The 13,982-nt window shown below is 42.6% G+C and overlaps 1 protein-coding gene across 2 annotated transcripts in view; it reads left to right on the top strand.

Moving 5' to 3' along the window:
• The window catches only part of ndst3 (N-deacetylase/N-sulfotransferase (heparan glucosaminyl) 3), a 41,613-nt gene extending 28,553 nt beyond the window's left edge, over positions 1–13,060 (top strand). Inside the window, exons 6-14 of one of the 2 annotated variants that reach the window (XM_061090943.1) lie at positions 2,056–2,238; positions 2,769–2,865; positions 4,780–4,903; positions 5,447–5,621; positions 6,012–6,182; positions 7,141–7,250; positions 10,277–10,379; positions 11,268–11,378; positions 11,964–13,060. In XM_061090943.1, coding sequence (XP_060946926.1) covers positions 2,056–2,238; positions 2,769–2,865; positions 4,780–4,903; positions 5,447–5,621; positions 6,012–6,182; positions 7,141–7,250; positions 10,277–10,379; positions 11,268–11,378; positions 11,964–11,993 — 1,104 coding nt within the window. In that variant the 3' untranslated portion in view covers positions 11,994–13,060. Of the gene's footprint in view, positions 1–2,055; positions 2,239–2,768; positions 2,866–4,779; positions 4,904–5,446; positions 5,622–6,011; positions 6,183–7,140; positions 7,251–10,276; positions 10,380–11,267; positions 11,379–11,958 lie in introns of both variants that reach the window. The other variant, XM_061090951.1, reaches the window with a different exon arrangement.
• Positions 13,061–13,982: the final 922 nt, after the last annotated feature.

Genomic DNA, 13,982 nt, shown 5'->3' with positions numbered 1-13,982 from the left:
TCCTTTTCCTTTTCTCTGTCATTCTCAGCTCAACACACACACACACACACACACACACACACACACACACGCATGCACCCCCACACACACATGCACAAACATATATGTACAGTAGCCATTACCCTGTCTCCTCAAATTTTTATTTAAAAGCCTGTGTATCTATATATCTGTATCTATGTTATCAAGTTCTTTTGAAACAGAAATGTAATTGAGGCTTTATGTACTATAAATAACTATAAAAAAATATAAAAAAAACACAAATACAACCAAATATATAGAAAGTAATCAACAAACGATAAAATTGGATTAGATGTTCTGGTTGGGGTCAAGTTGGGACACGTTGGTTCGGCTGTGACTCTCCACACTGCACATGCCTGTAGTCAAGGAAACATCAGGCTCACGTCAGTTCTCTATCGGTCAGCTGATTTATCGGTCGGGCTGTAGTTTTCAGTTATTGGACAAGAACATTAATCGCTTTTTGATAAACTCCCCTGCTTTAAAACACTTTATTTATTCAGGTCACACTCACCTGCATTCACTGTACTTCACTACAAGAGCTTTGAGTGGTGCTCCAAGTTCTCAATTCATGCTGGAAAGAAAGCGTCTGGCTCATTTGACAAGAGGAGCAAGCAAACTGCTGTAAACTGGCGAGCGTCTGAGTGCCGGGTGATTCCTTGACAGTGGTTCCACTTTGTTGCTCTAACATCAGCCAGATTGATATGAAGCAGGCGAGGCTGGATGGCGCGCTGCTGGTTTGCTTGGCCTGAGCACGAGATAAGGAGGCTGTGGCAGATTCGCAAATTTGCTCTGGCATGCACAAACGCACAAGCGCATAAACAATCACGCTGACATGCACAGACGCTCACGTACACGTAAAATATCACTGTGACATGCATACTCTCGCTCCTCTCTCCCGTTTGCTTTCTTTGTCACAAAGACACACACTCGCACACACTTAAGCAACCTCACATATGTCTGCTCCTCTTTCTCCCTCCCACAGAGTGGAACACACACATACACACAGACATGCATCCACACAAACACACACACACACGTACACACAAATCCTGCCATCAGTATTCAGAGGCGATCAATATTCTGAACAGCTTTACAGGTCGGCCGGACGCTGATCCATCAAACCCTGACACTGTGTCGCTTTGTATCTACGGCAACCTTCAGCATTAAAGAGGAGCAGCGACAGTCCTCTGTCACCAGGAAATACCCACAGTGTGTGTGTGTGTGTGTGTTTGTGTTCACAGTCACAGTCGTTCGCCCGAATATACTGACACACAGGCACCTACAAACACACACACACACATGCTCAAGTCCAACAAATAATTTATATCGTAATGGCTGATGTTACCATTTCATCCAGACACTTCTAGTTCCCGAGCTCCCTCCAATCACAAAAGAAGCGTGTGTGTGTGTGTGTGTCAGCTATCTCAGCTTGTCTCTTTGATCAGCCTACAAAAGCACTGAGGCGTGGACAGATAGCCTGGACCAACACACCAACGCTCCTCCAATCCTTCTGAGTCTCTCCGTCTCCCTCACACACATTAACTATCATGAACACACTCCGCTGCACTCTGAAACCCTCTCCGCTGTGTGTAGCTGCATCTCTCCCATCTCCCACTGGCATCCGAGCAGCATTGTGCTCCCTCCTTCTCAACTTTTATCTGTCGGAAGTGGTGAATACATCAGTTTCAGGTTTATCTCGGTAGTTTTTCCTTCCCTCTTTATACTTGAAATTGTATTTTTTCTTTTATCCCCTCTCAAAGTTAATGTACAATCTTACATCACAAAAGTGAGTGATAGCAAATGTTGATACCCGGCGGACCGCTGCTCTGTTAGCGATTCAAAAACCGTGACACACACTCTGAGAAAGAAGATGTTTGCTTTCCACTGCGGCAGTAATTAGATTTACTCTGCCGCTGAGTTTTTCACAAACATCGGAATTTGGGAAATGAGATTTTGACAATCCCAATTTTGCACAATATAATTAGTAAGCAAGTTTTTCTTTCTTTCTCTCCCCCTCTATTTTGTCCTCCACTCCAGATCAGTATATTCATGACCCACCTGTCCAACTACGGCAACGATCGACTGGGTCTCTACACGTTCGTCCACCTGGCCTCTTTCCTCCGCTCGTGGACGAACCTGAAACTCCACACGCTCCCGCCCTTGCAGCTGGCACACAAATACTTCCAGCTATTTCCCGAACAAAGGAACCCTCTCTGGCAGGTGTGTTTGCGTGGGTATTTGCGTCCACGTGCATGGGCTTGTGCACTTTTATGCAGTAAGGTACTCTCTTTATGCAGACTGTAAAAAAAAAAAAACCTGTTAAACAGACTGTGGAGTGGAGAAAAAATGAATAAATTGTCCATGAAATGACAAAAATATGTTTGTGTACAGATAAAGAAAACAATTGGTTTGAAGTTCATTGTGTTACTGTTGGTTGATTTTTCTGAAAAACAATGACTGGAATATTATTCAAGACTGTTCTTGGTGATTTATGAATTCTGCAATACACAATGAAGATCTGAATATTGGATCATGACAGTTGCAAAGGATGGTTTTCTTTTCTTTTGTTTTATTTATCAGAAACATACTGGCTTATACAACGTTGTGGTGTAATCACATGCAGGCTGGAAAATGTGATATGCATGACCTAACAAAAATGTAATTTGTTGATTCTACATTTATTCTACACATGAACGTTTATCTTTGTATGCATTGCTTTGTGTTCATTGCTCCGACTTCTAATCCTGCAGAACCCATGTGATGACAAACGACACAAAGACATCTGGTCCAAAGAGAAAACCTGTGACCGGTTACCCAAGTTCATGGTCATAGGACCACAGAAAACAGGTAAGCTGCAGACAAACACGCACATGAGGCAGAGAAACCCACTCTGTGTAACCAGGTGTCTGCATACTCCACTTCAGAGCCCATTCATTTAATCCCCCCCGGCTCTCGCTCCTTTGGTCCTGTCAGAGGGAGACAAAGGAGGAGGCTCTTACCTCCTCTCTTCCACCCAAACACTACCTGCTTTAGATGCATGGAGATACTGTACCGTGCAGCCACCCTCTGCCTCCTTCTGTTTCCTGCTCCATCTCTGTCAGAGGTACACAGAGAGGAGGAGATCATTACAGTTATCAATCTATTCATCTGTTTTCAGTATGTGAGTGATGCCTCAGTGAGATTCCAGGAATTCTAATTACTGGTGTTTGGGTGTGAGAGGTGAGGAAGGTCAGTCATGCTGCTCATTAAACAGCTGATCATTTCCCAACATTAGCAGACCAACAACAATAACAGTAGACCTCAGCCCATCAGTACGTCTCTCATTGTATTCAAGGTTGAGCCTCACGTGTCAAGAGATGTTGACTCTAATAGGAGACAGGCTGGGAGTGGGGATGGGGGTGGGGGGGGTAGCGTATGGGAGTAATGTACGGTGGAGCGAGCGGGGCGGAGAGAGCAGAGAGAGATGCTGAGGGTGAATCAGAGGGCACAACCAAAGCCCCAGTGCTGATTGGTGTCAAATGGTTTTGAATCATTTGATGGTTGAGGCCTGTGATCTTTGCGTGCTCGTGTGACCACACACACACACACACACACACACACACACACACACACACACACACACACACACACACACGGACACACACACGGACACACACACACACACACGGACACACACACGGACACACACACACACACACTTCCTGCGTGGTCCTTGACAGAACTGCCCAGCACAGCAGTGAGCTATTTATGAGGCCAACCCAAGGTTTTAATATCAAATATCAAATAAGTAAAGCAATGTATATACTGTACATATATTAATATAAGTTCACCGCTATAGGGAATGTATGATTTTTAAAGCCATTTTTGAATTTATAACCTCCTTGGCTGAGGTAATATATATGCAGCTATGAAGAAAGTAAGAGTGAGATGTTTACAGAGTGTCATTCTTAAATCTTAAATAAAAAGTGTTAAGTCTTGGCGTCCTTTTCTGAAGGAGAGACCACTTCTGACTGAGAACTGTTTTTTACCTTAGTCATACATGTCAAAAATAGAACCCACCCTACTATAGTTAATACTGTAACCATCCCTAACCCAAAATAGGAGAAAATGAAAACATCAACACTATTTCAGAACTTCAATTTTACTCGTAAGGAAGTATTTTTGATATATTTGCCCTTATGCCTCTATAAATTCATTACAATTACTTTCATGTACTTCACAGAAACTATGACTTGTCCATGTTAATAAGCAAGTTTCTTAGTCTATGATGAGCAATTGTGGGTGATAAATTGTAAAGATCTGAGTCAGCTGAGTTGAGTATGAACAGCATCATTTTCTTTTCACAACTTTTACTTGGGTTTGTTTCTTAAGTAGTAATTTTGAACTTTAAACTTTACTTCAGTAAATTTGAGTAATTGTCAGCCACTTAAACTTGAGCAAACATTTCTCCATTACTCTTCCCACCACTGCATACAGGCTAACGAGCCAGGCTTATTATTTCTGACAATCACATAGGTTATTAAATCATATATAATTAATGCTATAAGGAAATATGAGAGACATAAATTAGCGTTTGACACATTTAGGCTGTAATTCTTTATGGGGGAAGAAAATTTGTCTGGTGCAGCAAAGGGAAGCCGCGTCTATGACTGACTGACGGACGCACACGTACACACACACGGACGCACACATACACACACACGGCTACTCTCAGCTGAGCTGAATTAACGAGCCGGTTATGAATTATGCCCTTTCTTTCAGGAACGACAGCACTTTATCTCTTCCTGCTCATGCATCCCTCCATCTCCAGTAACTTCCCCAGTCCAAAGACGTATGAGGAGGTCCAGTTCTTCAACACCAACAACTACCACAAAGGAATTGACTGGTGAGGAGGCACACACACATACACACACTATCATTCTTTGTATTTTCCTTAGTCAAGCCCAAAGGTGAAGTAAAAGATTGTAAACAACCCTTATTTATGTTGTTGTCACGTGTCTTGGAGACGCGTCGTCAATGATGCATTAAGCAGGTTTGAAACAGTTCAAACGGCATCTTTAAAATGATCTTTTCATCCTTGGAATTGAAGCCAGCAGACATATGGCTGCCTAAATTGACCCATAAATGGCTTACTTAACTGTCAGAGACACAGCTGGTGCGTTCTCTGAAGTCATCCAAAAAAGACTCGACTCTGAAAATTTGTCATTAAACACAGCGGAAACTACATCATCAAGCTTATTTGGGCTCATTTTCTAAACACAGACGACGGCTCAAACTTTCTGACTTTAGAAGTTGTGTGTGACAAAATTTGGGAGTATTTAGAAAAATAAGCGCTCTGGGTGACTTGTGTTGGCAGCAAGGATGTCGCATGTTTACACAAGGGTACGCATTCATATTTCTTCTCGCTCCTGTGTGTCTGTTGCCGCAGGTATATGGAGTTTTTCCCCGTGCCCTCTAATGTGAGCACGGACTTTCTGTTTGAGAAGAGCGCTAACTATTTCCCCTCGGAGGAGTCCCCGAGGCGAGGTGCTGCCCTGTTGCCCAAGGCCAAGATCATCACCCTGCTCATCAACCCTGCTGACAGGGCCTACAGCTGGTATCAGGTACACACTCAAACACACACACACAGAATATATTGGATACCACATGTATTTTTTTTTTTTAAACTCTCTACAGCCGCCTTCTTCATCAAATGACACGGTTCATCTCTGTATTGATTTGAATTGAGTTATTTTCCAATATTGTGTTTGTATTCCCGTTTCTGTCTGAGTGTGCAGTCGATGAGGCCACTTTATCCGTGTAAATCTCAGTGGGCTAAATGTCACACGATCCTGACATCTTTCACGCGCGAGACATGAATCTCAACCGTGTTTTATTTGTCCGCAATATAAATGGCTGTGAATACATTACGTGACGTTCGAGAGACTGAGCAATTTGTACGAGCAAGACGAGTCCTTTGAAGCTTGTCTGACGGCATCTGTTAACCTTCCCAGCATCAAAGGGCCCATGAGGACCACGCCGCCCTGCGCTTCACCTTCTATGATGTCATCAGCGCAAGACCGGGAGCACCGGCCGAGCTGCGATCCCTACAGAGCCGCTGCCTGATCCCCGGCCTCTACTCCACGCACCTAGACAGATGGCTCACGCACTACCCTGCTAACCAGGTATGCACTGGCACGCTCGCAGACACACGGGGAAACCAAACACATGCACAGGCAACGCTTAATACATATTTAATGCAAAAGCCTTGTGTTGGTTTAGTGAGATTCGACGTTGATTATGGAGATTAACTGAATTCATCAAAATCTATTGCAATAGGCCACACATCTGAAGGAATGGTCGGCCACCTCATTAGCTTCACCTCTGCGGTCTGATGTAATCCAATTCAAGTCTTGATCCTGCAGGGCTCGGTTTTTGTTGTCATAGATTTGAATTATAGATTTAAGGTCTGAGGTCATAGCGCCATCCATCCGTCCGTCCATTATCTATATCGCTTATCCTCTTGAGGGTCGCGGGGGGGGGAGCTGGAGCCCATCCCAGCTGACATTGGGCGAAAGGCGGGGTCGACAGAGCATCACAGGGCTGACATACCGATTAACCCAACTCCAGCCTGCATGTCTTTGGATTGCGGGAGGAAGACAGAGTACTCGGAGGAAACCCACACACACGTGGGGAGAAACACGCAAACTCCACACAGAGAGACACTGGCCAAATCGGGATTCAAACCGGGAACATTCAAGTCAAAGTTGATGAATGTAAATGACAAAAAAAAACAATAGCACCTTAATATCCGCTTATGCTGTTACTGTATTACACAATTCTCATTAAAAATCACGTTAAAATCACTATTTGATGGAATTTCTGTTGAGTTGAATTGCATTAGAAAGTAAAGGTGTACCTAATGAATTGGTCACTGAGTGGATATAGTTTCTTTAATTGAGTTTTTGAATGAGAACCACAATTCCCTGCACACTGCCGGCAGCAATTACATACCTCTTTTCTCTGTTTCTGTTTTTGTGGCGTAGTGTGATTTATTTGTACTCGCCACCTGAACAGGTTTTAATGCATTAACCCATTAGTCAATAGCAGGCAGTGTTACAGTATGATTATATCTGTGTGAAGGTGATGATCATAGATGGTCACCAGCTGAGAACCGACCCTGCAGCGGTGATGGACGAGGTGCAGAAGTTCCTGGGAGTCACGCCCCATTTCAACTACTCCCAGGCTCTTACGTAAGTGTCTCACTCGAGTATGTATCTCTCTGTCATTCTGCCCCTCTCGAACTTTTGTTCCGTAGTGTCATCAATTCAAGGTTCAATAGAACTAATGTACAGATTCAAGCAGTAAGAAGAACCTCAACCCAAATCTGTGTGAAGCCTGACATCTACTGGCAATATCCTTCTCTTCCATGGTGCTGTGAATAGTAAAAAAAAACATGGCACCAAACATCAACCAATAGCAGCTCACAACGGAGCGATGGTAACATAATGAGTATAAGCGTCATTTTATTTCAAATCTGTCACATGTAAATGTAGGAGGCAGAAATTCTTCAGTGCAATGGCAAATAAACAAAACAAGGGTGTGTGTCAGAAATTACAGCAAGTAATTGTTTCCAATGTCTTATTTAGAATGAAGAATGACCTGAAAAGTCTTTATTTATTCTGATTGTCACAAATCAATTCCACTCTTACATTTGGCTGGCACTCTCATTTCCGGCAACGCTTACAAACGCACTAACATCGTTTGTATAATTTTGTCATGCATGACTTATGAAAGATATTTGTATTATGCAACAACTTGAATTTAGTTTTTTTTCTGCTATAAAAATTTGATTTTTGTCAAGAGACGCTGACTTGAAGTGTCAGCGTCCTGAGCTGCTGGTCTGGGATCGAGTCCCAACAGGTCTGTGGTCTCACTGACACATCCTGCCTGTCTGTGTCTCAGCTGTCTGACAATTAGAAAAGGTTAGTGCGCTGTGCACAGTGTCAATCCAGAAGAAATAAAACAGCAAAGACACCCGTGCCAGGAACCAAATTAAATTATTAATGTGACATTTCAAAACTGAATCTATCATTTGCTGTTTTGCACCGTAAATAAGAAAAGGGCAAGTGAGCAGAGGATAAACAATCGGTATAATTGTGAACCATGTTTGAACCAACATATCCTGTTTGTATACTTAAAATTCACTTGAAGAATTTAAAACTGTCAAAACAACAAAATCAGAGATCAATATCTAAATGACACTTTATTTATTCTGAGACGTAGATGCAAGCTACGTTAAAACCACGTTGTTCATTTGTTTATTTGTTGGTCTGTTAGTTAGCAGCATTAATAATCAATAATTCATTGATCTTGATGAAAAAGTCAGGAATGGGACTGATATCTGAGCTTGTAGAGTTTGGTGCAGATCCAAATAAAAATCAGGATCTAGTGACTTTAAATTTCCATTAGGGGACTGGCCGAGTTATGCACTCTACTCAGTGTCACTGCAGTTATACAGTATATCTTTGTTGCTGCTTTGTTGGGAAGGATTCCTATTATATGCATGTCAACCAAATTCTTTAGAGAGAAACCTTCAGCCAGTCCAACTCAGTTTCAACTCATCCTCCATTAGTAATGCTGCATGTGACCGTAAAGTTTGGGCACAGTGGTAAACAGTTTATTTCTCAAGCCCCACTCATCAGAATGCAACCGGCCTGCGAGCCCTCAAATCTCCAGACAGGGACATCAGAAGTTGTAGCTCAGATCGGGACAGAGAGTGCCTCTGTCTTGAATCACAAGCCTACATGCATACAAATAAATTGTAAAGAGATGCATTTTGACAGAATAATAACCACGCTGTGTGTGTGTGTGTTTTGGGTGGAGAACGCGTTATTCTAAAGCCTAATCTTTCCTTTCTCCTTCTCATTCTTCTGACATCGCAGCAGTCTGACAGATCCTCAACACTGGAGCCTATTTATTTAATCCCCCCTCTCCCTCCGTCCTCTTGTCCTGTCACAGAAAAACTGAAGGAGAACCACTTAACTCGTTTATTCTAACTTTTATTCACCCAACGAAACATGCAGATAAAGAACCATATTTGCATCTTTCAGTCACTTGCACATTAACCCTCATACTCTGCAAAATGACAGTAATTATCTATTCATATCTTTGCTTCTACTGCGGAAGCAAGGTGCATAAATACAGTTATAATAATTCACAGATATTTATAATAGTTATATGAATAAATAACTGAAATGTATTTTAGAAATCATTATAGATGGAGTTGAGAAACATGTACCCTTTAAATTCCATTATTTATACTGTATATTTACACTTAATGATTCAATGCGTATTTATATTATATGACGCGTGGCTCTGAAAGTCTCCCACCGTGTCCTTGTATATAACAGGCTGTCTGTCACGCAACATGCTGCTGGGGGACAACAGTCTTTTATTATTTATACTACTTTAGAGAACCTAATTTTCTGATATGAATGTTGAAGATCCCTCTCCTTAACTGGTCATGACAGTCAGATGCCCTTCATTTATTATGAAAAATTCATACTGTGTATATATCATATTTGATAGTGTTCAAATGGGTTTGTGTCTATGCTTAGATGAAAATAAAATAAAAGTGGAAGTGTGTCTATAAATATGTGATGGAAGTGTAGTCACACACCCACCCTCTGTACCCGCTGGTGTTCCCCAAGGAGGGGAAGAAATTAATAAAGGAAAAACATATGCGACTGGATGAATATATATGCATCCACTGGTATAAATAACCAAATTCCAGGTATTCAAATCAGGTGAGTTAAGTTAAGAATATGAAGCCTTATTTCATATGTGTTAGTCCATTTTAAGAGCTCAGTAGCTTTCAAGTTATCCTTGTGACAGACACATAATCGACAATAAAAACTGAACTTCATCTGCGAATATCCTTGTGTGCAGCCATTGTGAGTCTGCATTGAGAGCGAGAGAGAGAGATAGAGATGTTGCAAAGCAGAAAGGGGGGTCATGGAGAGGGAGAACGATAGAGAGAGATGAATGAAGACAGCTTGAATGTCAGAGAGACACCGGCAGCAAAAGAGTAAGCGACAGGCAGTGAGTGTGCTCAATGCGTCATGACATTTATGTCTGCTTTGTGAGAGGAAGACGGCTCAATTTTTCAGGTCTAATTTCCAAAACAAGGCTCACGTCTGAATATCATGTCCAATGTGGCAGCGCTGATGTTCACGATCTTCCTCTGTCTGACGCCTTTGCTTCTCTCTTCTCTCAGGTTTGACCCTCAGAAAGGCTTCTGGTGCCAGCTCCTGGAGGGAGGAAAGACAAAATGTTTGGGAAAGAGCAAAGGGAGGAAATACCCTCTTATGGATCCAGAGGTAAACCTATACATTTTAATCAAAACTGATTTATGCTCAGGGATAAAGAAAACATGCCAACATGACTGACAGCAGCATCGCACCACCCTCCATCACCTGGCAACATTTCCCCCAGGAGTCAGTACAGGGTTGGAAACTGTCAGCCATTCAGATCCAGCCAGAAAGTTACAACCTAATTACGAGGACTCAGGAGTGACAGAACGCCTTTGAGAGAGAAAGGATGTGGGGGATTAGGACGGAGAAACAACAGTAGACGGAGAAAATCCGATCCATAATTCTTTGGCCTCGCTGTTGAAGAGACACCAGATCTGTAGACAACGCACTCAGTGGCTCTCCCGCAGAGACCAACGCACAAATCTACAATTTGTCCTCCCGCATGCGCTCACACGTGGCTAATGGCTGCACCTCACTGTAATTAAACCGCATTTGAGTTTCCAGCATGGGGACAGATGACGAGGGAGGAGATGGCGAGAACTTGAGGCAGGAGAGAGAAAGAGAGGGAGGATGCACACAGTAGGGAGAGCGATAATTGTTATCATGCATCCTTCATGTCGTTTTCTTTTCATACCACTCTGTATTTAGTGGCCCTATTAAGGAGAAATAAACAGAACAAAAAATGGTGACGTATAATTAATCTCTCTCTTTTTTTTTGTTTTCCCTCTACTCTTATTTTTCTATTCTAAACTTTCCTCCTTTCAAACCTTTCCACTCCCTACACTTCTATCCTTCTTTTTCTCCTCTGTTCATGCTTTCCTTTCCTTTCTGACCTATTTCCATACATCCTTCCACACTTCCACCGCTTTGATTCTCTCCCTTTATTCCCTCTCTCCATCTCCCTTACCCATCCTTGCACTTCCTCCCTCCTGTCTTCCCTTCTTCTCTCTGCAGGCTCATGCATTTCTCTCCAGGTATTACAGGGAACACAACGTGGAGCTGTCAAAGCTGCTGCATCGCCTCGGACAGCCCCTTCCTTCCTGGCTAAGAGAGGAGCTGCAGAAGGTCAGCAGCATTAAACTCTATCACACTCATCTCACTGCATGTAAATGTGAAGATCAGCTAAAAATGATTGTCTCAGATGGATTTGGTTAGACTGAATCATGAAAACATAGTCCTTCAAGGCCCTTAAATCAGTTCTTTGTTACATTTAAGTCCCTCTCTGGTAAAAAAACAAGTCTCTAAACACATAAACATGTCCTTCTTGTGCCTTTTATATGATACAAGATATATTTTGAGTGAAATAAGCTGTCAGCAGCATGGCTGAGTATTTCCACCTTAACACAAATTCAAACGCCCGGTGTTTGTGATGTCACAAACCTAAACACCAATCGGTGAGGCTGGGGAGACAGGGAGAAGGGGCAGGGTCATAGTATATTTTAAATCCCACTCTTGAACTGAGTAAACAAGGTTTCTAAATCAGAGGGAGTCCATCCAGTCCATTCACAGCAGGTTTTCTTCTTTCATTTTCATGGTTGTCCTGGTAAACAGGAATGAAATGAAATGACTTTCCTCCCTCTCTCTCTTTCCCCTCCCACCTGTGATTCCCACTCAATCCCCTCCCTCTCTCCACCTCTTACTTAAGGTTAGATAACCTTTGCATCCATGAGCCGGGGTTAAAGGTCAAAGGGTCGAAGACCGGGAAGCGACCAGGAGCAGCTGACCTTCAGATGCACACTGTCTGTGGCCTTTAAGTGAACCCTGAGGTGACGGCGAGGACAGGGTGTCTTGTTTCTCCTCGTGACTGTGACGCTGCTGGAGGAGAGAGAGAGAGCAGAAGTTGAGGAAGTGCTGGAACTGAACTTCTAAATGGACGGATGGATGAATGGATGGATTCATGGATTGATGGATGGACAGTTTCAGGTGACTCAGACAGCTCTAAAGGAAGCGGGACTTGGAGGAGAAACCCTATGTTACGGCAAAGAGAACTATATGCGACGAGGCGCATATGGCTTTGATAAGTCTTCGATGCCCAAACCCTGCCCTGAACTGTGGTGAACTCCTGTGCAGACCTGCAGTGACATTGATTATTCTCTTTTTTTTTGTTGTTTCATTTTATTTTAACCTTTAATTTATGATCCCAGAACAGCGCTGGTCAGCTGTGTGTGGTTCCCATAGAGATGATGTTGCACTAAGTTCTTTTCCTCCGAGACAAACAGATGCATCCTATGTGGTTTTATTTTTTAAAGGTTGTTTTTGTCTCATTGAGAGAGAATGTGCATAGACTCAGGGTGAGTGACAGGCTGTTACTTCCCGGGATAGGTTCTCATAGGTTTTTTGGTTAGTTTCTGGTAGATCTGGTAACCTTGTACACCCTTAGACTGGAAATGATTATCTGAACCAAGTTATATTTGCCTGCTCATTATCTTCCTCTGACAAGCAAAGCAGAAGAACGCCCTGTCTATTTAGCAAAGCATGAGTGCTGCTGATTTCAGCGCTGAGGACCGAGGAGCCGTGAGCTTGTTGGATCAACCTGACCAAACTGAGCCTAATGGATATGGCACTTAATTCCAAGACTCTTTTAAGTAGCTACTCTAACTGCTTATGTTTTGTCAGTGTCTCACCCTCCTTCTGTTTCCTTTTTTTTAAAAACCGGTGGCCTACATTGTTAAGCTTCAATTTGAATGCAAAAAAACTCCCTAAATGTCAAACACAGAAACCAAAATTAAAGAAATGGATATGACTGACACTGTCTTATTTTTCTTTTTTATCAAACAAGCCAACACACATGAACAGACTGTACACGCACACTCGTCTCTCAATCTTTGGGTTTAAATGTGTGATTGCCTCAGAGATAATTGAAAATGAAATGCATGCAAGTTGGCTGTTAGATATTCACATTTAAATAACCTATCCAATAATGTTGCACTCAAACAAAAACCATATTCAAGATTCCTGTGTTTATGACTCTGCACCGGTAACAGCCAATGAACGGAGGCGTTACATGTCCTGGTTTTTCATAAGTCCCATTTTTGTGAACAGGATATTAAACACTCAAGTGATGAACTGATAAGATTTTGGTGGACTGGTAAAGGTCAAGGTAAAATATGTTACTTTTGCAGATTCAAATTACTAATAGTTAATACAAACTATAAAGCAATTGTGATATTTAAGATGAAATAAGACCTGTTTGCTTCTGAGATACATTGGCTAGGTATCAGGTATAAACGGCCATTCACACTTTGACTCAGCGACCCACAGAGGTCTGAAACCTGTCATTAGTCAGTCAGACTGAAGGAGCCCTTTGGATGAGAGGTGATGCCTTCAAAGCTGCTGCTGAATCAGACATTCACTGAACTCCAGAGATGTGTAAATGCAAAATGTGCAACTGAGACCGACTTCCTGCTGACTTTCTCTAGCCAGCCCCCGAGGATTAAGTCCGCAGAGTGACTGATGGAGCGGATGCGAGAATACAGCAGGAGACCCACCGCAGGACTTACCATGAGTAAGTTAGCGTGTTGATGAAAAAGAAAAGAATTATATTGGTATGAAAAAGTGATGCCATGCACGTAGGAGACAGAGAAAGATGTAAATGAGAGCCAGCACCCCCTCACCTGAAAACTGCAGAGATGTCAGCGTCCGAGCGGAGAATCTGCTGCTGCGTTCGTC

The sequence above is a fragment of the Limanda limanda genome, chromosome 2, assembly GCF_963576545.1.
Source record: "Limanda limanda chromosome 2, fLimLim1.1, whole genome shotgun sequence".
Classification (NCBI taxonomy): domain Eukaryota; kingdom Metazoa; phylum Chordata; class Actinopteri; order Pleuronectiformes; family Pleuronectidae; genus Limanda; species Limanda limanda.
The sequence above is the reverse complement of the archived record's forward strand: the minus strand, read 5'-3'. Positions and strand labels throughout refer to the sequence as shown.